General features: G+C 32.9%; 2 protein-coding genes and 1 long non-coding RNA gene across 7 annotated transcripts; all 3 read left to right on the top strand.

Annotated features, from left to right (window-relative positions):
• The first annotated feature begins 3851 nt into the window (after window positions 1-3851).
• LOC145000773 (receptor-like protein EIX2) lies at window positions 3852-9592 on the top strand. Of its 5 annotated transcripts, XM_078960049.1 has the most exons (4): window positions 3852-4099; window positions 5746-5799; window positions 5905-6036; window positions 6756-9592. In XM_078960049.1, the coding sequence occupies exon 4, from the start codon at window positions 6784-6786 to the stop codon at window positions 9469-9471; it is 2688 nt and encodes an 895-aa protein (XP_078816175.1). In that variant the 5' UTR covers window positions 3852-4099; window positions 5746-5799; window positions 5905-6036; window positions 6756-6783; the 3' UTR covers window positions 9472-9592. The 5 variants fall into 5 exon arrangements, with proteins under 5 accessions (XP_078816175.1, XP_078816172.1, XP_078816174.1 ...); XM_078960046.1 differs by having other exon boundaries at window positions 5905-9592; XM_078960048.1 differs by having other exon boundaries at window positions 5746-5815; window positions 5905-9592.
• A 1611-nt stretch (window positions 9593-11203) lies between these two features.
• LOC145001639 (receptor-like protein EIX2) lies at window positions 11204-13593 on the top strand. Its single transcript, XM_078960996.1, has one exon. The coding sequence runs from the start codon at window positions 11327-11329 to the stop codon at window positions 13493-13495; it is 2169 nt and encodes a 722-aa protein (XP_078817122.1). The 5' UTR covers window positions 11204-11326; the 3' UTR covers window positions 13496-13593.
• Window positions 13594-18582: 4989 nt separating this feature from the next.
• Window positions 18583-18939, top strand: LOC145000526 (uncharacterized). Its single transcript, XR_013661246.1, has 3 exons — window positions 18583-18631; window positions 18693-18776; window positions 18856-18939. It is a non-coding gene; the product is annotated as an uncharacterized LOC145000526 (long non-coding RNA).
• The last annotated feature ends 5920 nt before the right edge of the window (window positions 18940-24859 follow it).

Raw genomic sequence — 24859 nt, 5'->3', positions numbered from 1 at the left:
GAGCGGTCCGGGGAGACTGTAGGCCCACGTGGCGGACCAGTCATGCCGAAGGCTCGGGATAGATCCAGATAGACTGTAGGCCCTGTAGGGAGGTCCAGTCAGGCCGATGGCCCAGTATGCATGTTGATTGATTGATTGTTGCTGATATGGTATTGTCAGTGTGGTATTGGTATTTTGGGGGTAGCTCACTAAGCCCTCGGACTTACAGTTTTCAGCTTATTGTTTCAGGTACTTCAGGAGATCATGGCAAGGCGAAGGCGTGACCGTACCGCTCCTCATCCTTATGTTATGGTTTATGGGACACTCTGATGGATATCGATTTGAAAATATTTTGTAAACAATGCTATTTGAGTTTTTATTTATGATTGAAAAAGTTTAAATTTGGTGTAAAATTTATGGATGTTACATCCATAAAAAGAAATTTTCAAGAGTTTGAGTTATGTGTGCATTATAGTTTTTTTGACAAAAAGGTTTTCTAGTCTGAGTGTGTACACTCATACTAGGTTTGACTTGAGAGTTCACTTGGATTGGGATCTTGAAATTTTACTAAGGGTTTGTGATGACATTCCATTAATGTCTCACTTATGTGTGTAAACTTAAGTGTTGTTTGTTTTTTTGAATAAAAAATCCATAAAGTCTGCGGACCACCTCTGCAGTCCTCTGTAGTAGAAGAGGTGGATCAAACGGTTGCAGACTGTAATAAGAAGTGTGTTTGTTTTTTAACATCTGCATGCTGCTGCAGATATTAAAAATTTAAAATTAACTGATTTTATAATACGAAAATAGTTTTTTTAATACCGAAAATTTAATAATGTATGACATTTCAGCAAGAATTTATGATATTTCAACAAAAAATAATGATATTTTAACAAAAAATAAAAATATTTTAGCATAAAATAATGATATTTCATCACCAAATTATTATTATTCAATATAAAAAAAAAGAAAAAAATTCAACAAGAAAAGAAAAACGAAAAAAAAATATGAAATAAGATTTCAGCAATATATAATCAATATTGTAGCAAGAAAAAAAGAAGAAGAAAAGGTTGGAAGAGGTCGGAAGAGGCAAAATAAGTGTTGCACCAAAAAGAACACGCACAGATGTTTTTTAATCCGAAGACTTCTGAAAAACAAACAACTGCGAGATGAAACGTGTTCCGTGTGTGTTGCGTCGCGCAACAATATAGGTCTGAAGATGTTTTTTCAAAAAAACAAACAACACCATACATATGTGGGTAAAATACTAAAACTTAGTATGTAATGAACAAGAAGATGTGTACATATGTCATTAAGTACTACGGCGAGCTCATTGGGATTTGATAAAAAAAGAATGTGGGTTACAATAAGATGAACCAATTTAGGAAAGATGACGATGGTACATCACAAAGTGGGTCTAGGGTTGTTAACATGGTAAATTGGATTAGGAGATTGAATCAGGTTAAGAATAATTGTATCTGTACATTACATTCCTGATTTATGAAATATGTAATATATGTTTTATGTGGCATTGACTTTTAAATGGCTGGAAAATGATATTTAACTTCCTAATGTGGGAACTTATTTCCTTGTGATTTGAAAAACTTTTGGGAGCTGATCTTGAAATTGGATACTCGATTTATCCACATTCCTTTAACGAGTCAACTTCATTTTCTACATTTTCTTCAATTTTAGTATCGTTAGCATCTGCAAGCGTGTACAAATCAAACATTTTATCATTGTACTATTTGTTGGGTCCAGTTGGGTAATGCATGGTATATCCAAGAAAAATATTTGAAATTCTTCTCTTTATCAAGTAGGTTAGACCATTACATCCTTTAAAAGTAAAATCATTATTAACATGTGCAAAATTTACTTCCTTTGCCCTTAAATTAGGGCAACCAAAGAGTCTACATCATTAGAATCCACGATACCCATTTTAGAGATTGATATCCACAGGTGCACCTACACCTTTCACAATGACAAACCGATCAATTTGCACTTCATTCGCTTCAAATTCCCACAAGGGTTTTTTATTTTACACACCAAACTATTGAACCCTATTATACACCAATCTAATATTACAAAATTTAATGACAGCCTATCTAATATCAATATGCACTCTACAAAAACAAATGCACTTCTTTTTCAAGAAAAAAGCCACGCGCCCCCTTTTTTGGCTGCTAAGAAGCCACTAATGTTTTATATCTTTTCCTATTCCTTTATTTTTTTTATATCTTTTTTGGCTATTTATTTACAAACTAACCTTAGGTGCATCAAACTCTTAATTTAGACATTTAAATTTTATGATATTTATTGTTAAACCTTACTGTTAAATTAATTTTATTTACTATAAGTTTATAATAAAGTATTTTCTAATGACTTTTATTTAATTTATAATATATTAATGCAAAATATTTTGTATTGCTATTTTTTCTTGTTTATTTACAAATTAACCCTTAGATACATCAAATTCATAATTTAAACCTTATAATTTTATGATATTTATTAGTAAACCTTGCCGTAAAATTCATATATATTATTGAAACAGTTGTGCAGTCACAAGACACAACTATCAAAGAGAGTTTCACAAGGAGCATAATCATTCGTAAGCCAAAGTTTAAGGATGAGATATTCAATTCACTACGACATCATGTTTCAGAGCATGCTTTGGATAAAATCTTAGAAGAGCTTCATCGGTTAAAATGATTTGTACCAACTCCTGAGAATTGTGGCTGTTAACTACGGACATGTTTTAGTTTACCATGCGCTCACGAACTTGCGATGAATGTCAATACAGGTATGTCAAATGTATTGTATTAAATTGACAATGTTTATATGTATAATCACTTTATAACATTTTGATTATTTTACTATACGTTCACCTATTCCGTTGGATTCAATTGATATTTTTTGGAGAACGCTTGATTTGAAGCCTTATGTATTTGTGGATTATGGAAATCTTAATGTTGATGATCATCCGTACAACAATTGTATGATGAGTTATTGACTTCATATGAAGACTATTCTAGAGTTTTCATTGGATGCGATAGAGTACTTGATTCATTGTCTTTCTTCATGACAAATATGATAGCACCACTAGAACACTATATGCTTATGCTTGAGACGAGACAAGTATCCTGATAGCCAACATGTTTGATTTGATTGTCCAGTTTTTCACCACAATAGGCTATGTAACCTTTTTCCCTCTATGGAGAGGTCCTAGTGAGTTTCAAAATCATCGTGTCCTTACACTTGCACACGTATACACCAATCACTATGTGATGGAACAGTTAGAAGGAGAGTATCCGATGCCTCCTATTTCAATAATATGGATCCGCCACAAAGACTCATCCGCAGCCGAATGGCAAACTATATATAAGTTGCGTCTAGAATTTTATAAGCGATTCAGACCTACAGAAAACATCTGTTATGAATATAGATGATTAGTTGTTGTTTATTTTTTGTTTTGGATTTTTGTTATGTAATGTTTAAAATTAAAAAAATGATAAAGATTTGTTCAGATTTTATTTCTTATAATATCGATGATATTAGGTTGATAAAAATTTATTTATACTTTTATTTTTTATAATAGTATTTATGTTATTATATTATAAAAATTATATTATTGTTGATTTTTTATCTTAATAAAAAATAAATATAAAATCATTAATATTAATTAAGTTAGTAAAAAAATGTAATTATTAAATAATAATGATTTATTGATTATTAATTGTACAATTTAAAGTCCATTTCATTCTTATAACTTAACCTGATTATTGATTATATGGGACTTAGAGAATATGATAAAAGTTATTATACTTAACCTGAAAAAAAAAAAAAAAAAAAAAAAAAAAAAAAAAAAAAACCTTTCTTTTACCATTTTAGACAAACAGGCTGCTCTTGTATGACTGGACAAGCTTTGTTTATCGCGCTCGTGATCGATACATCAGAAATTAATTTCTGATTTTGAAACAAGATTGGTGATTATGCTCGCAAGATCCAGATAGGATCGTGAGATCTATGTGCCATCCAATACACCATTTTTCCTCTACAATCAAAATCAGTCAACGAGGGTTCCAAATCAGACATCGTAGCAGAGCAACCACACATCATTGCCTAGGTGATGTCCTACTTCTGTATTCTTGCTTCATTTTGGGTATTCTTCATGTGCATCTAATCTATTGTTAGATTAGGAGACAGACTTGTGAGTTTATATTATTTGCAAAACCTGCAAATTCAGGGTTTTGCCATGGAAAAGGCCATTGATTTTTACTGATCGATGGGTTTTATTTCTCAGTTATGAATAATATAAATGTAAAAATGGAGCGTGTTCTGGCCTTTATCTGATATTTTCTTCCAGCTACCTTATGAGCATCTGTTCTGTTGGTTGATTGTGCCTACATTGTTAAGCTAATGTTTGTGCTTACATTGTTATGCTGCACAAGTAGGTGCAACATAATATTATTTGATTGCAGTTGAATTAGTGTTGTTGATGATATCTTTCAAACTTAGCTTTTAGAAGAGGTAAATGCTAAAATCACCGGGGGTTAAGTTGATCGATTGTTTTGGATGAGAGCAAATGTATTCGGCTTCTCATTAACACCATAATCTACTACACTTTGTGATAATTTGTATTGTGACTTTGATGATAATACATTTGGTCAAATGCAAAAGGGTTAAATGTAAGAAATAGCAACGTACATTCATTAATCTTTTTATTTTTGCAATATTGTACTTTCATTTATTCTCTATTAAGACATTTTAGTATTTTGTTGATGTCTATATGAACAGGCCCATGAGGGTTTATATAGTATCCATGAAGATGAATGATTCTAAATGGGTGGAACACACAATGCTTAATTTCCATGAAATTAGAGCCTAAAACTAGAAGACAAATTAAAGATGAAGAGTTATAATACACTGCCCCAAATTAGATGTTCAAAGACTTGCAAGTCTTGGCAATTTGAATTTATTATCAAGATCTTTTCCAAACTTGTGATATTTTCAAAGATACATCACTTTTAAAAAAGTGATGTGATGAGAATTGTTAAAAGTGGGCTCCACAACAAGTAATTCTTGGTCTGTGTTAGAAGGCCCAAACATGCTCCTGGGCCCATGAGGGTGGCCTCAAATTGGTGGCCACTTATATGAGGCATACACAATTTCCATCAATACTTATTTTCCATAAAATTAGAACAAGACTATAAGAAAAATCATAGATGCAGAATTGGAATTAATGGCCCCAAATTATACGTTCAAAGACTTATAAGTCTTGGGAATTTGTCTTTATTGTAGATATCTTTTCTCATCTTGTGATATTTTGCAATTTGTATTTTTTATAAAAAAAAAATTGAAAGTATGAACTGGAGAAGCTATGTAGTTTAGTTGATGGATAGGCTAATTACTAATTACTTAATGTGTTCTTCTAACAGCTATCATAGAGAGTAAAATGAAAATTTTATTGAATATACTTTCATGTATTTTTTTTAAAAAAAAAAATTAATGCATGTACAAAGAAAATTATCTATCATATTGTAATGAGCATCTCAATTAAGGTTTAGTAACTAAAACATCATTATACTTTCACGGTTTTTTACATTCAATACACGAGCAAAAATAAATTTTCATATAATAATACTCATATCAGTTAAGAACTAGTTATCTACATACCTGTATGAAGCAGAATCTAAGTTGATCATTTCAATAATTATTTTTAGTAATTTGTATCCAGTTTAACGGCTTCTTTTTTTTTTTTTTTGGAAAAAGTATTCTCCTGGATGTCTTTAAATGGCCAACATACCCCTTGTATTACATCAAGAGGTAGCTAACTATGAAAGTAGGATACTATAATACTTAATACATCAATACGTTGTCTTTGAGATTAATATTAATAACATGATTTTCTTAAATTTTGTAAATGAGTAGTGCAAAGTTCTAAAGTTGAATGGAGTGGAGCTTCAGAAGCTACAAATTGCTGGTCAGAAAAGACAGTTGCAGAATTGGAGCCTTTAATATGTGATTTTTGATTCACAGGAGCTTAATTTAGGTAAACAGAAGGTAGGATTTGTTGCAAATGAAAACTTCTGTTTATGTATGTTATGTTTATTTTTGAGTAAAATAAAATGTTTTTGGTCCCTGAGTATAGCTGAAATTTTCAGTTTTGGTCCTTATTTGAGGTTCTTGAAATGCTTTGGTCCATGTTTCAGTTAAAATGACTATATTTGGTTCCCGATCGAGTATAGCTGATATTAATTATAGTCATTTTATTTGGAATATGGACAAAAGAATGTTGAAAAATTGTATTAGTTATCATCCTAATCTGTTTTAAATCGAATCATTATTAATGCAGTGTTATTTTAAATATCATTTTTAACAATGGAAAAGACCAAATAATATCACTATTGATATCATTGGTAGATTTGTATTTGACTGAAAGATTCCATTAGTTTTGCATTTGGGGATTTATATCATATACCAAACAATATCATATCAGAAGATGGGAAAAGATATCTACTATAATAAAGACAAATTGCCAAGACTTGCAAGTCTTTGAAGTTTAATTTGGGGCAATTAATTCCACACAATTTATGGCGACCCACTTATAATCATTCATCTTCACGGTGGAGACTATATAAACCCTTATGGGGGCAGTTCATATAGGCAGGCATCAATACAAACCAAAAATCAGCAATTAAGATTTTGATTTACATTATGAATTTTTGTGTTTTTATAATTTCCTCACTTCTCTTGCTACTCCTTGTGACTACAACTGGCAGCCAATTGGTAGCTGCAGGAGGAAATGATATGAAAAAGAAGTGTTTGGATAATGAGAGAGATGCTCTCCTTCTTTTCAAAGCTTCCTTTCAAGACCCTTATGATTATCTCTCTACATGGAGAGCTGATGAGCATGACTGCTGTAAATGGAGTGGAGTCACGTGCAGCAACCAAACAGGTCATGTCACAGGGCTTGATATCAATGTATATTGGCTTGAAGGTGAGATAAGCCATTCACTGCTTAACTTAACCTACTTGAATCATCTTGGCCTTTACGGTAACGCTTTTTATGGAACCATTCCCACCTTCATTGGTTCTTTGACTCGATTAAGGTACCTTAACCTTGGCTTGAATCATTTTAATGGGACCATTCCCAGGTCAATTGGTTCCTTGACTGAACTAAGTTACCTTTCCCTTTCTTATAATTCTCTTTATGGAACCATTCCACCAGAGTTTGGAAACCTCACCAACTTGCAAGAGCTTCATCTTGATTCTGTTGGAAGGTGTAGAGTGGAAAAGGTAGAGTGGTTGTCTCATCTCTCTCAGTTGGAGGTACTTGTAATGGATGGGGTTTCCCTGTCCAAAGCAAATCATTGGGTAGATGTAATTTCAAGTCTCCCAAAACTCTCATGGTTAAGTTTACAGAGATGTGAGCTGTCACAGGTCATGTATCCATATTCTTCTTCATTTCTCAACTCTTCTTCATCTATTCATACCCTTTATCTCAATGACAACAATCTCAACTCGTCCATGTATCGTTGGTTGTTCCCATTAACCAGCAATAGCATTCAAATCCTTGATCTTACCAGCAACATGTTAGATGGGATACCCAAATATCTTGGTAACCTCTGTAGTCTGGAATATTTGTACTTCTATAACAACTCTGCTGCTGTCAAATTTCCTGATTTTCTCAACAACTTGTCTGGATGCACATCCCTTTCATTACAAGAGTTGTCTGCTCAAGGAAGCCAATTTACAGGGCCACTGTCCGATGTGATCCAGAAGTTTGCATCCCTACGATACTTGTACCTATCTGATAATCAGTTAAATGGAAGTATAAGTGAGAAACTGTGGGAACTACCCAGCCTCCAAATTCTTGACCTTGCTTCTAATAATCTTACAGTTCCTTCCACGTATCACTTGTCAGGCCTTTCTTATTTAAAGTATGTTGATCTGAGCTCTTGCAAGGTAGGGCCTCGCTTCCCCAAATGGATTCAGACACTCAAAAATCTTACCAGTCTTGATCTTTCCAATACTGGAATTTCAGACGCAATTCCTCTGGAGTTTTGGGACATGTGGCCTTCTCAATTAGAATATCTGAATCTCTCTTCCAACAACATTAGCGGGAAAGTACCAGATTTATCATCAAATTTTGACAAAGATTATTCAGCGATAGATTTGAGTTCTAACAGCTTTTTTGGTTCGATACCCAATGTTTCTTCCACGTTGTCATCATTAAATCTTTCCAGAAACAAATTCTCTGGAGGAATCTCCTTCATATGCCAAGCTGTTGATGGGTTCTTATCATTTCTTGACCTCTCTCATAACTCATTAACCGGACAACTCCCGGACTGTTTGTGGCATTTTAAATACCTAAGAGTTCTTAATCTCGGACACAACAATCTCTTTGGAAGTCTTCCTCCCTCTATTGGATCTTTGATACAACTCCAGGTGTTGTATGTATACGATAACAACTTCTCCGGAGAATTGCCTTTGTCCTTAAAAAATTGCACGAGTTTAATCTCATTGAATTTGGGGGCCAACAAGTTTTCTGGTAATGTGCCTGTTTGGATAGGAGAAAACCTATCAGGGCTGTATGTTCTTATCCTAAGATCAAACAACTTCTTTGGAACCATCCCTTTACAGTTATGTCAGTTAACTAATCTTCAAATTCTAGACCTGTCAATGAACAATCTCCATGGAAGCATCCCCTCATGTTTCAGTAATCTTACGAGCATGCTTCACCAAGGAGGATTCTCACAAGATGTAGTGTTTTATATAAATGTAACCAATAATCCATATGAATCAGGGCCATATGTTGACCATGCAATGATTGAGTGGCAAGGAGAGGAACATGAATTCTTTAACACTCTGAAATTGTTGAAGAGCATTGACCTGTCCAGCAACAATCTAACAGGACAAATCCCAAATGAAATTACCAATCTTTCAGACTTGATTGCCCTGAATTTTTCAAAGAATGCTCTATCTGGAGAGATTCCACAGCATATTGGTGAGATGAAAAAGCTTCTAACTTTGGATTTATCCAGAAACAGGTTTTCAGGGAGGCTACCATCAAGCATGTCTCAGATGAGCTTACTGAATTATCTAGACTTGTCATATAATCACTTTTCAGGGAGAATCCCATCTAGCACTCAGCTCCAATCCTTTGAACCTTCAAGATACAATGGAAACAAAGGACTATGTGGACCTCCCCTTACCAAAAAATGTCCAGGGGATGAAGAATCAGAACCAACATCGGTGATTGGTAAAAGTGAGGGTGATGGGGAAGACACAGATGATGAATTCGAACTCTGGGGATGGTTTTATATTGGTGGGGGCATGGGTTTTGCTACTGGATTTTGGATAGCATGTGGCGCTTTACTTCTCAACCGTCGAGGCAGACGTGCATTTTTTCAGTTTTATGACAGCTTCAAAGATTGGGTTTATGTGAAAGTGGTTGTGTTCATTTCAAGTATGCAAAAGGCTAGACACACGTAGTTTGTCAACTAGTTTTTATTTTTGATTTCTTATTTTCTAATATGTAATGTAATTTGGTTGGGGTTTTTAAATCCCCCATATCAATATATTTGCCACCAACACCATGGGTGGCCATTTTCCCTGTTTTGTATGAAATAAGATATCCTCAAATAAATCATACATTCATAGCATAAAAAAACACAATGAAAATTAGAGGTACACTAAAAAAATTGGAAACCGGACCGGACCATTGTGGAAAAAAATAGTTTGATACAAATCAAGTTTGTTTGGACCGGACCATTGTGGAAAAAAATAGTTTGATACAAATCAAGTTTGTTTGGAACGAACAACCTGTTTAGTAATGAGATACGGGACCTCGCCCACACTCATCTCCCTACCAGGCACATACAAGTATTACACAGACAACAACATACAAGTATCACACAGACAACAAGTATAATCTAACATGCAAACATTCCTTAGGCACCCGCTCAGCATCGAACCTTGGTCCAGAATAACGTACTAGCATACAATGCCTAGGACTAACCCTCGGGTCTTCCTACTCATAGACTACATGGGTTGGCATTGTGGCCTTAGACCCATTCACACAGTGAGGAGGTTCTGCATCTCATTATTAGCAGAGTATGTTTCTTTATGTGTTAGGATGTTATATGATTGTATGTGTTTAGCGGGCGGGGCCCGGAGACAGGCGGGGCCTAAGCGAGACAGATCTATATACCGAGCGGGGCTCGATGCCAGGCGGGGACTGATGCGGGGCGGGACCCGATGCTAGAGTATTAAATTAATGGTTTGACAATTATGGTTTTAGTATTAAATTAAAAACGAAATTTTTTGTCATGATTTTTTGGGATGTTACACAATTAAAACAAGTTAGTTGCTTTCTTATGTACAAAAAAGAAGAAGTTACCAATATGTGAACACGGATAAAAGGTAGTTACCCTCCTAAGTCATTTTCCCTTTGAGTTACCGGTTAAAATATGTATTAGCCGGTAATATTGGTGTAATTTAAACAGTTAAAACAAGTTAGTTGCTTTCTTATGTACAAAAAGGAAGAAGTTGCCAATATGTGAACACGGATAAGAGGTAGTTACCCTCCCAAGTCATTTTCCCCACTAAAAAAATTGGAAACCGAACTGGACCATTGTGGAAAAAAAATAGTTTGATACAAATCAATTTTGTTTGAAACGAACTACCTGTTTAGTAATGGTGTAACGGTAAAAAAAGTTATAAATGGAAATTGAAAGCTTATTTTACTCTAGTTTATCATTTCTATTATTGAGTTCTCTATTGTATCTTCAACAAATGACCTCTATTGTATCTTTCTATAGATGAACAAGTTTTTTAGAAAGAAAAGGTTGAGAATAAAAGGTAATAGATACAGTTTGAACTTGCACTTTTTGCCCATAGTATCAGTTTTAAGTTTTCAATAAATAAAAATATACGTATTAATTATGCTTTTATATTAAAATAAATTTAATGTTTGATAAAATAATAAATAAATAAACGAGAAAGCCCACATGAACGTCATATTAGCACCACATGGTTGGAATCAAATATACAAAAAGTTTAACCTCATGCCTTCATGGAATGCTTCCCAGGTTCACTATAAGATGTTTCCAATTGCTCCACTTATATTAATTTTGAAATCCCCAATCTTCATCTATTTAGGTAATTAGTTGGTTCTTTGACCGAGTTAAGGTACCTTGACCTTGGCTGGAATCATTTTAATGGAACCATTCCTCCAGAGTTTGGAAACCTCACCAACTTGCAGCACCTTCATCTTAATTCTGTTGGAAGGTGTAGAGTTAAAAGCATAGAGTGGTTGTCTCATCTCTCTCATTTGCAGTCCCTGAGAATGGGTGGGATTTCCCTAGCCAAACAAAATCACTGGGTAGATGTCATTCTGAGTCTCCAGAAACTCTCAGATTTATCTTTAGGTGGATGTGAGCTGTCACAGGTCATGTATCCATATTCTTCTTCATTTCTCAACTCTTCTTCTTCTTCTTTATCCATTCATACCCTTTCTCTCCAAGACAACAATCTCAACTCATCCATGTATCGTTGGTTGTTCCTATTAACCAGCAATAAGCTTCGTGTTCTTTTGCTCTCTGGCAACATGTTAGATGGGATACCCAAATACCTTGGTAACCTCTGTAGTCTGGAAACTTTGTACTTCAATAACAACTCTGCTATTGTCAAATTTCCTGATTTTCTCAACAACTTGTCTGGTTGCACATCCCTTTCATTACAATTGTTGGATGCTCACGGTAGCCAATTTACAGGGTCACTGTCCGATGAGATCCAGAAGTTTGCATCCCTAGAATCTCTGTACCTATCTGATAATCAGTTAAATGGAAGTATAAGTGAGAAATTGTGGGAACTACCCAGCCTTGAAACTGTTATCATTTCCTTTAATAATCTTACAGTTCCTTCCACATATCACTTGTCAAACATCTCTTATGTTAAATATCTTGATCTGAGCTCTTGCAAGCGGCTAGGGCCTCGCTTCCCCAAATGGATTATTCAGACACTTAAAAATCTTACCTTTCTTGATCTTTCCAATACTGGAATTTCGGACACAAGTCCTCTAGAGTTTTGGGACAGCTGGCCTTCTCAATTAGAATATCTGAATCTCTCTTCCAACAACATTAGCGGGAAAGTACCAGATTTATTATCGAATTTTGCCTATGATTCAGTGATAGATTTGAGTTCCAACAGCTTTCATGGTCCGATACTGAATGTCTCTTCCACTTTGACATCATTAAATCTTTCCAGAAACAAATTCTCTGGAGGAATATCATTTATATGCCAATTTGTTGATGGGTTCTTATCATTTCTCGACCTCTCTCATAACTCATTAAGCGGACAACTCCCAGACTGTTTGTGGCATTTCAAAGAGCTAAAAGTTCTTAATCTCGAACACAACAATCTCTTTGGAAGGCTTCCTCCCTCTATTGGATCTTTGATGCAACTCAATGCGTTGTATTTATACAAGAACAACTTCTCTGGAGAATTGCCTCTGTCTTTAAAAAATTGCACAAGTTTAATCTCTTTGAATCTGGGGGCCAACAAGTTTTCTGGTAAAGTGCCTGTCTGGATTGGTGAAAACTTAACAGGGTTGTATGTTCTTATCCTAAGATCAAACAACTTCTTTGGAACCATACCCTTACAGTCATGCCATTTAGCTAATCTTCAAGTTCTGGACTTGTCGATGAACAATCTCCATGGAACTATCCCTTCATGTTTGAGTAATCTTACAAACATGGTTCAACAAGGAGGATTCTCACAAGGTGAATTTTCCTATGGAACTGCGAGAAGTGATAGTGTAAACACACAAGGTATATATGCCGACCATGTGACTATTGAGTGGCAAGGAGATGAACATGAATTCTTTAGCACTCTGAAATTGTTGAAGAGCATTGACCTGTCAAGCAACAACTTAACAGGACAAATCCCATACGAAATTACCAATCTTCATGACTTGGTTTCCCTAAACTTGTCAAAGAGCGCTCTATCTGGAGAGATTCCACAGAAAATTGGTGAGATGATAAATCTTGAGATTTTGGATTTATCCCGAAATAATTTCTCAGGGAGGATACCATCAAGCATGTCTAATATGAGCTTCCTGAATTACATAGACGTGTCTTACAATAACTTGTCAGGGAGAATCCCATCTTGCACTCAACTCCAGTCCTTTCCACCTTCAAGATACAATGGAAACGCGCATCTATGCGGACTTCCCCTTACCAAAAGTTGTCCTGGAGATGAAGAATCAAAAGCACCACCTCTTATTGGTAAAAGCAAGGGTGATGAGGAAGACACAGATGATGATGAACTCTGGGGATGGTTTTATATTGGTGGGGGCATGGGTTTTGCTACTGGATTTTGGATAGCATGCGGAGCTTTACTTCTCAACCGCCGAGGGAGACGTGCATTTTTTCACTTTTTTGATAGCTTCAAAGATTGGGTTTATGTGAAGGTGATTGTGTTTATTTCAAGTTTGCAAAAGGCTCGACAGACTTAGTATGTCATCTACTTTTTCTTTTTTCATTTCATATTTTCCTGTATGCAATATGTAATTTGGCTGGGGTTTTTTAAGTCTCCCATATCAATATATTTGCCACCAACACCATGGGTGGCCTTTTTCCCTGCTTTGTATGAAATAAGATATCCTGAAAAATTCATATATTCGTAGCATATAAAACACTACAAGAAATATACTCTTTAGCAGCGACACTATTACCGGCGACAAGGAGCTTTACCGGCGACTTTATCAAAAGTCGCCGGTAAAGCTCTTTGTCGCCAGTAATAGTGTCGCCGCTAAAGGGTTGTCACCCGAATCCGCACTTTCCCCCTCTATTGCATCTCAACCGTTCGATGAGATATCCAATCCAACGGGTGGGGTGCCTTATCCTGTCAAACCTAATACCGGCGACACAGTTGTCGCCGCTAAAGGGTTAAAAAAGTCGCCGCTAATAGTCCGCTAAAATTGACGCGGTACCCTTCCCTCCAGTTTGTCGCTACTATTACTCATTGTCACCGGTAAAGCCCCGGTGTCGCCGCTATTGCCATCCGCAGATAAAAAAAAAAAAAAAAACGCACGCAGATAACCTCCCATCTTCATTTTCCTTTCTGTTTGCTTCCAATTTCCTTCACCATCTGGCCGATTTCCTCTTCAATCTACTTCTTCCAAGCAAATTTCTCCCAACATTGTTCCAAGCAAGTGTCTCTAGGTGTGGTTAAAGCTTTGGGATCAATTTCTACCTCAATTTCTTGAAGAAAGGTAAGTTTTTTTTTGATGATTTCATTTTTATTTTGTATGAATTTCGATTTCTAGCTTTATGTAGTGATTGAATGATAATAAATTGTTCATATTCTTGTTTTTGGTGGTGTTGTTTTGGATTACAAGCAAGTTATTTAATTTTTTGTTTGTGGTTATTGAATTGCAATTAGTTGTATAGCTTCAAGTTGTATTTATATGTGAAATTATGTGAAAATTGTCATATGTGAAAATTAGATTGTATATTCCGTATTTGTTTGAATATATGTGAATTTGGTATATATATTCCAATGTATGTGTGTTTGATGTATATGTGGTATATTAGTATTTGGTAGAAATTTATGTATTTGTTATAAGTAGAATGTTATTGTGTGTATGTGAATGCATGTATGTTTGTTGTAAATGTGATATATGATTGTGAAACTTTTGTATTTGGTATAAATAAGATGTTATTATGTATATATGTGAAATTATGTGTATTTGGTTTAAGTAGGATGTTATTTTGTGTTTATTTGTATTTGGTGTATATGTGGTATATGTATGTAAAAGTATGTGAATTTCACCTTCTTATGTATTATGTAAAACTATGTGGTTTTGGTATAAGTAGGATGCTATAATTGAAAAAAAAATACATTACTTTTATAATTTGAAAAAAAAAACACAAAAAAAACTATAAAATTGTTTAAAAACTTATATACAAAAACTAGAAAGCTTCTAGTTTTTACCCAAGCTAACTCCAAACTAATTAACCAATACGTTATATAGTTAACTTATAATTGAAAAAAAAAACACAAAAAAATTTATAAAATTGTTTAAAAACTTATATATATTTTAATCTCGACGGTTAAAAAAAACAACACAACAACATAATATGTATGTAAAAGTATGTGAATTTCATATTCTTATGTATTATGTAAAATTATGTGATTTTCTTATAAGTAGGATGCTATAATTGAAAAAAAAAAAAACATTATTTTTATAATTTGAAAAAAAAAACACAAAAAAAACTATAAAATGGTTTAAAAACTTATATACAAAAACTAGAAAGCTTCTAGTTTTTACCCAAGCTAACTCCAAACTAATTAACCAATAAGTTATATAGTTAACTTATAATTGGAAAAAAACACAAAAAAAATTATAAAATTGTTTAAAAACTTATATATATTTTAATCTCGACGGTAAAAAAAACAACACAACAACATAATATGTATGTAAAAGTATGTGAATTTCATGTTCTTATGTATTATGTAAAATTATGTGGTTTTCTTATAATTGAAAAATTAAATAAATAAATAAATTATTGTTATAATTGGAAAAAGAAAACACAAAAAAAATTATAAAATTGTTTAAAAACATGTATATATTTTAATCTCGACGGTAAAAAAAAACAACACAAAAACATAATATGTATGTAAAAGTATGTGAATTTCATGTTCTTATGTATTATGTAAAATTATATGGTTTTCTTATAAGTAGGATGCTATAATTGAAAAACAAATAAAAATACATTATTTTTATAATTTGAAAAAAAAAAACACAAAAAAAAACTATAAAATTGTTTAAAAACTTATATAAAAACTAGAAAGCTTCTAGTTTTTACCCAAGCTAACTCCAAACTAATTAATCAATAAGTTATATAGTTAACTTATAATTGGAAAAAAAAAACACAAAAAAAATTATAAAATTGTTTAAAAACTTATATATATTTTAATCTCGACGGTAAAAAAAAACAACACAACAACATAATATGTATGTAAAAGTATGTGAATTTCATGTTCTTATGTATTATGTAAAATTATGTGGTTTTCTTATAATTGAAAAATTAAATAAATAAATAATTTATTGTTATAATTGGGAAAAAAACACAAAAAAAAATTATAAAATTGTTTAAAAACTTATATATATTTTAATCTCGCCGGTAAAAAAAAACAACACAAAAACATAATATGTATGTAAAAGTATGTGAATTTCATGTTCTTATGTATTATGTAAAATTATGTGTTTTTTTATAAGTAGGATGCTATAATTGAAAAAAAAATACATTATTTTTATAATTTGAAAAAAAACACACAAAATAAAACTATAAAATTGTTTAAAAACTTATATAAAAACTAGAAAGCTTCTAGTTTTTACCCAAGCTAACTCCAAACTAATTAACCAATAAGTTATATAGTTAACTTATAATTGGAAAAAATACAAAAAAAATTATAAAATTGTTTAAAAACTTATATATATTTTAATCTCGACGGTAAAAAAAACAACACAACAACATAATATGTATGTAAAAGTATGTGAATTTCATGTTCTTATGTATTATATAAAATTATGTGGTTTTCTTATAATTGAAAAAATAAATAAATAATTAAATTATTGTTATAATTGGAAAAAAAACACAAAAAAAATTATAAAATTGTTTAAAAACTTATATATATTTTAATCTCGACGGTAAAAAAGAACAATACAACAACATAATGTGTATTATAAAATTGTTTAAAAACTTACAAGTAATTTTAATTAAAATTAATTAAAAAAATGCATAAATAAAAATTTTTAATTTATTTTTTTCATTTCTTTATTACTTAATTTTTGTTAGGTTCATCAAATGAAAATAGAAAAATCTCCAGAATTCTACAAAGAGTTGTCGGTTCTTGCAATGGGCCCGCAAATGAATGCCTATTCTTACACCGCATGCATAGTCAATGGTGTTAGGTTTATGGTACTTAGTCGTGACACACAACGTACAACACAAAACTCTGGGGTTTTAGCGGTGGGTGAGAAAGGCGAGAAATATTATGGCCAGTTAGAAGAGATTATAGAGTTAAGGTATACACATGATTATTCAACTGTACTATTTCGTTGCAAGTGGTTTGATACTCGAACAGGAGTTATTTCTAGTGATAGTTTCACCAGTATCGACACACGACACGAAGCATACAAAGATGATCAACTCATATATGCGTCACAAGCCAAACAAGTGTTCTACATCAGAGAGCCAAACAATAACCACCGGTGTGTTGTCGAGCATATTAATCATCGAAGTATTTGGGATCTACCATCGAACGATGACCTTGTTCAAAATGTTGACAATGTCTCACACGAAAATGTAGATGATGTCGATATACTTCAAAATATCTCTTCATCCGATGCTCCACTTTTTATCGATTTCAGCATGTACTTTCAAAACATTCCTAGAGTCATTGTTGATGTAGAAAGTGCATCTGAAGTTCCTCCGCCAACTGGTAGAGTCAATGATGTTTCTGATTGCGAGACTGATTATGATGACACCGATTCTGACTATGATACCGAAGAAGACACTGAAGGATATGAGAAAGATTCTGATTAGAATAGTTCTTATGTAATGTGTATTTGTAATATGTGTTTGTAATATGAACTTTATTTGGATTTCTAGTTTAAATAGAAATGTTTATTCCTATCTAAATGTTTATTTCTATGTAATGTGTATCCATAATAAAAATTGTATTTGTATATCTTATAATTTTTCAGGAAATGATGAGAGTGTGGCTGTTGTTTATGTTTACCATGGCTGCTGTCATGGGTCGTGGACATGGGGGAGACGGAGCTGAGGACCCACCTTTCCCAGGTGGTAGAGGTCCTGGCCAGCACGAGCAGGACGGTAAGTCTTATCATGAATTTTTATTTACTATTTTTGTTCAATTATCATAAATTAAATGTCGTTTCTAATAATTTTTAATTACATTTGTAGTTGAGGAACGTGCCCGAAGGAAAGTTCGAGGAAAAGCAAAAAATATAAAGCTTGAAAGCAATCTTGCAGAACCAAGGGAAACCAATAGGCATGCAATATGATAGGGATATCACATTTAATCCTGTAGGAGAGGCGGGAGACATGTTTTCCCAAGAAGTTGGGAAAACAATGTGGCAGATGGTCCCTTTCGACAAATGGAGTTGGAAAAGAGTTTCCCCTGATATAAAGGACACTGTATTACAACATTTAGCGGTAATTATTTATTTAAATATATTTTATAGGTTTAACTATAATTGTTTTTTACTTGGTTAACTTTTTTTTTATTGTAAACAAAGTTTGATCTCAATCAAATGTACCAGGATACACAAGCTACTCTATTGACAGTGAGTTTTCAAGCAGCCTTGTTACAAGGTTTTCGGGAGCATAAAGCCGAGGCAAAAGAATATTTCAAGAGGGTCGGAGGGTATGAATATATCCCGAGAGCATTGGCAAATCCTCCGGATGGTATGCTTGTTGATAACTGGGAGAAGACAGTTGAGTATTTTCAAACTGATGAACACAAAATTGCTTCAGAAAGAAACAAAAAAATCCGTGAAAAGCAAACAACTGTGAATCGTGGGGGTTCGAGCTCGTATAGCAGTACTTGCTATAAGAAGGTACCGTACGATACATGTAATTATTTATTTAAAATATAATCTAATTTTTAAACTTAAACAGAACCTTAAGAGAGTGGAAACATTTCGCAAAGCTCATACCGATAAGAATGGTGTATTTGTTACTGCTGAATCGGAACAACAATATGTAAGTATTTAATTATAATTTTATCATATATTTAAATGTTTATTTATACTTAATTGTTAGTCACTTTTGGGAGTTACAGAATCGGTTAGTTGAAGAGCTGCTAGAACAAACTCAAGGTGAAAGTGAGTTAACGCCAACTCAAGAAAGAGCTACGTTCGAGAAAGTATTAGGAGAGCGACGTGGCCACATTAGAGGCATTGGCCGCAAACCTTCTGGTCTCCCGACGATTCCACAGCCTTCGCAACCATCACAACCGCCATCACAACCATCACAGGTAATATAGCAATCTACTTTAGCATCGTAAAATGCATGTTGATTTGGTAGTTTTGGTTTTGTGGTGGTTATTTGCTAAAAAGTTTGGTAATTTGGTTTTTGTCCCAAGTGCAAAATATAGCAATGTACTTTAGTTTTCTATCTTTGTTTAAAAATAGCAATGTATTTTGATAGTTTTTTTTATGTTTGACGATCTAACTTATAAGTTTATATATATTATTATTAATTATGTAGTTGGAAAATCTTCGTGCAATGCTCGCCGACCCGGCATGTAGGGATGAACTTTATTCGTTTTTTCAATCCCAAAATAATCAAGGAAACGATGGGAATGGCGACGAGGGTATGTGAGAATGGGTTTTATTTGCATATGTTGTCTCGTTTTGCTACTTGGTAGATTGTAAAAATTTTGTTGTTTTGCTATTCGGATATTATGACTTTTGATATTTAATTGTATTTTGGATGTTTGTTTGTAATTTGCATTGACACTATTATGTTTGATATTTAATATGATGTTTGTTTTGTAATTAGCGTCGACACTATTGGTTTTGATATTTAATCGAATATTGTTATTACTGGCGACACTTTTATCTGCGATATTATCACCGGCAACAAAAATCATTATTTAAAAAAAAAAATTGAAAAAAATTTACCGGCGACAGAACTCATTACCGGCGACACTTTTGTCGGCGACTCTTTTACCGGCGACAGGATTATTAGCGGCGACAATGATCATTAGCGGCGACATACCAATAGCGGCGACTATTATCATTAGCGGCGACAAACTAATCAATAGCGACGAGGCAGTAGCGGAGGCAGTAGCGGCGACTCAGTACCGGCGATGCGTCGCCGCTATTAGTATTACCGACGACTTTTGGGACTTTCACTAAAAAATCATAAACCAAACCGGACCGATGTGGAAAAAACAGTTTGATACAAATCAATTTCATTTGAAATGAACCAATGGTTTAGTAATGGTGTAACGGAGAATCCATTAGATGTCATACTTTGGTGGCAATTTCACTTTGTAATGGAATACACAATTACTAACAGTTTTTTTTGCATTAGTGGTTAAAAAATGAATGAGCGATCAAAAAGTTTGTGGTTTCTATTATTGAGTTTGTCTATTGTATCGTACCACATGGCCCCCGGATCACCATGACCATAGAAGAACAAGCATCTCAAAATCAAAATGAGGAGACCGGTTTAACATATTTTTTTCTTTTTAAGATTATTAACTTGTCTAGTATTTAACTTGTGTTATTTATCATCTATATAAGGGATAATGTCACTATTTAGCCACATTATTGGCATTTTGATATTAGTCGTAATCTAATGTGTTTTCAGGACAAAAACGATGTATGTTTTAACTAGATAAATCCTTATAAATATGATGTGGCGTCAACATGACATCCTTCTGGCAAAATTTTGTGCACATTACATTCATCAATACAACCACCACCATCATATAGCACCATGAGTTCGTTAGGATTTTGTGTTACATAACAAAAAATTATGCATAATATGAAAGCTTTCATGGATTATGAAATCATATAGACAACATCGATGAAGGTGATGTTGGTAAAGGAAATAGTTATTTGATTTATTTTTTTTCATAATATCAGTTTTAAGTTTTCAATAAATAAAAATATACATATTAATTATTGTTTTATATTAAACTAAATTTCAAGTTTAATCAAATAAGATTTAAATAAAAAATACAGTCCACATGAACGTCATATTAGCACCACATGGTTAGGATCAAATATGCAAAAAAAATTAACTATAACATGTTTCCAATTGTTCCACTTTTTTTAATTTTGAAATCCCTAATCTTCACTTCTTCGAGTAACACATTGCTATCTTTATCAACACTTTCGATCATCCACCTTTATTTAGGGTTGGCACTCCCAACCCAAACTCAACTCGGTAATTAGTAATTAGCAAGTTGGGTTGAGATCTCTAACCTGTTTAATTAAATTGGTCAAACCATCTAACATGTTTAATTAAATGGGTTGGGTTAGGTTGAAAACTTGAAATTCTTAAAATGTTTACTACCCGTTTAAATTTTTTAAATATTCTATATATATATATATATATATATATATATATATATATATATATATAGAGAGAGAGAGAGAGAGAGAGAGAGAGAGCTTGGTTCAAATGTGGATTGACATCTATTGTGCGGACGTATGGACAATGCTATTCTGTGAGAATAACAAAGAAAATATGTTGCTTGATACTGTGAATACATTCAATCTTACATAACTATTATCATTATCACGCATTCTCATTAACTAAATCGTCTATAAGGTTATTATAGACTTTTTTTTATTATTATTCTCATTCTGTCAGAATGTTGTTAGAATATTTATTATTGAGTCATATTCTATAAGAATGAAAATAAGTGATAAACGATGCATGAGAACAAAAATGAATAAGAATTAGTGAGAATGCATGAAAATGATAATAGTTGTGTGAGATTGAACATATTCACATTATTAAACAACATATTCTCTTAGTAATTCTCATAGAATAGCACTGTCACACGTTCACACTATTAAACAACACATTCTTATTTAATTGATTATTATATTTTAATTATTTTTTATTACTCAAAAAACGTGGGTTATCAACCATTATTAGTGGTCGATTTGTGTAGCATTTACAAATTAAATATGTATAATGTTTTTGTTGTTGTAAACATTTGATTTTTGTTTGTGTTATAGACTTATCGACTTATTGTTGTATTGTTTTCAGACAGGAATATTTATTGGAGTTTTTAAGCTTTATGTAATTTTATTTGATGGATTAGTTGATTTTCAAGGGTTTTTTTTTGGAAATTTAAATAGGTTAACCTGGCCTGTTTATTAAACAAGTTAGGTTGGGAGAAGTGAAAGTACATTGCTATTTCTCACATACCTCAACATCATCAATTGAATCGATAACTAGGGTTCCATCGAGTGACAAAATCTTCAATAAGAACATTACGACCTCTAATGACCAAAGTAGATTTTTAAGAAACATTATGACCTGTAATTACCTATTTTGGCTTCCACAAAACACGAGACCAAACCTCCACCTCTTGGCCTTTAAACTGCTATAAATCTGGATCATCTACCTTAACACCCTCCCAAAGAAAAGAAACATAAGATTGTGGGAAAATTATATTTTTAGTCGGTGAGTAAAGACGATTTTTTTCAAATTTAGTCCAAGAAAGTTTTTATCTTACAATTTTGGTCCTTATTTGAGATTATTGTAACATTTTTTGGTCTTTGTTCCAAGCAAAATGACTATTTTAATCTCCGATTATAGTTGATTTTTCCAAATTTAATCCTAAAATATATGCATTTTACTTTGAATAAGGACCTATGTTTACTCCTTTACTTTGAATAAGGACCTTTTTTGTGCAAATATACTTGATAAATGAATCTTACCACCGCTACAACTATCATATACCGCCATGAAATCAATGTAAAGATTTTGAGTTTCATAAAAAAAAATTATAAAATATCCCACTCTTTGAAGTTTGACCAAATGTGAAGGCTGGAAATAATCAATCTACCTCAACACTTCCCCACTAAAAACCTTTTGTCTTTGTTTTAAGGGAAAATGACATTGTAGCACAAAAAACTATTGTCTTTGGCCCGACTTCATCGCTAAAGTATTTTTTTGCCCAATAGATCACTCACTGAGATCTTAATTTGTGTATCAATTTCATCATTTTCATTAAGAAATCAGTTACTCCCGTTAAGTTTGATAACATGGCATGCCATGTGGGACATCATTGCCACACCATCGTCTTCAACCTCTAGCAACTTGTATTTTCTCGTCTTTAACCTTAGGCATCCACCAAACACTACCGCCCACCATCACCAAATCATTCCATTTTTATTTGTAATATCCTTTTCATAAAGTTGGGGTAAGAGAGAATAAAATAAATTTCTTATAATACTTATAACGGCATCTCCACGTATCTATATCCCTACCATCCCTCTCAATATCTTGAATCTTCTACACTTTCCTTCAAATATGTACATACTATCCACCTTATTATCATATCATGAGGACACTTTGATTTTTATCTATTGCTTGGAAAAAAAAAGCATAGTTCCTACTGCCATTTACACCATTTTTTATGGGAAGAACATGTATGATTCACCTCCTCCAGATAACACTCCTGCTAACACTCTCATGAAGTTAAAGGTAGACCACTGAGATGTCGTCGCACTTGTGATTTTTGTAATCAATCGACGACGTTGATATCATCGGGAAGTTTATTCGACTAATCATGTATTCACTAAGCACACACGCACGTTGCTTTGTGATGGTTGTGATTCTTCAAATGCTTCGGTTTTATACTCTAGTGATGTTGTTCACTGCTAGAATTGCGACTGGGAGATGCATAAAAAATAAAAGTCGAATTCCGCCAGCAACACCAGACCGACATCCTCTTGAAGGGTTTACATGATGTTAGTGGTGGTTTGACACTTTGACATAGCGGTGGTTTGACCAATGGTGTTGTTTTTCTTCGGTCTACTAATGACAAAACCATTAAATTTTGGAAGGTAGCTTTTGTAATGTCCTCAGCCCCTAATAGAAAGTTGGTGTAATACCCTCCATGTCAACTTAAGTTTATTAACTCAAAACAAAAAAATACCTTAACTACTTAGCGAATCACAATTCTTGCAATTGTAGATGTTTTTGTTTTCCTTAAATGATTTTTATAAAAAAAATTGGGGTTATCTTATTTAGAATTAATTGTTATTCATGTGGCATCTTTAACTGCTATGCTTATGATTTGTACATAACATATCACTGCAATTTGGGCTTTATCACACATGTACAACTGCTCTCATCAGGTATGAAATTTGTATCAATAACATTTTTCCCCATACAAGTACAACACAGTTAATTACATATAATTGTTTATTATTTTCTTTTATAATGATATTTTTACCAAAAAAAAAGGACAAATTAAAGATGAATGATTCTAAATGGGTGGAACACACAATGCTTAATTTCCATGAAATTAGAACCTAAAACTAAAAGACAAATTAAAGATGAAGAGTTATAATAAACAGCCCCAGTCCCAAGTAAGACTCTTCAAAGACTTGAAAGTCTTGGCAATTTGTATTTATTATCAAAATCTTTTTCCAAACATGTGATATTTTCAAAGACATATAAAAAAGTGATGTGATCAGATTCAGAGTTGTTAAAAATGGGCTCCACAAAAGGTAATTCATGGTCTTTGTTAGAAGGCCCCAACATGCTCCTGGGACCAACCAATTTTTCAAAAGTAAATTATTTTATTGATGTGAGAAAATTATAAAAAGAAAAGGATTCAAAAGGTAACTCCTGGGCCCCTATCAGGTTTTATATAATCTTTGACTGTCAAGATAAATGATTCTAAGTGGGACATACAACATGTGATTTCCATGAGATTTGAAGAATTGAAATTAATTGGCCCAAAATAGACGTTCAAATTGGCAATTTGTCTGTATTATAGACATCTGTTCCCATCTTGTGATATTTTTGCAATTTGTATTTATTATCTTTATCTTGTTCTCATCTCCTGATACTTTTTTTGGTGTGTCATATTTTTCATAAAAAATTGAAAGTATGGCGCTATAGATCATTCTTAAGACCAACAAAGAACAACCAGATTTAGCTGTTTAAACAAATTTGGAACTTTGTTAGGATATTATAAACTGGAGAAGCTATGTAGTTTAGTTGATGGGTAGGCTAATTACGAATTATTTAATATGTTCTTCTAACAGGTATCATAGAGAGCAAAATGAAAGTTATAT

The sequence above is a fragment of the Lactuca saligna genome, chromosome 6, assembly GCF_052625555.1.
Source record: "Lactuca saligna cultivar CGN05327 chromosome 6, ASM5262555v1, whole genome shotgun sequence".
Lineage (NCBI taxonomy): Eukaryota > Viridiplantae > Streptophyta > Magnoliopsida > Asterales > Asteraceae > Lactuca > Lactuca saligna.
Note: the sequence above shows the minus strand (reverse complement) of the source record. Positions and strands in the feature narration are given on the sequence as shown.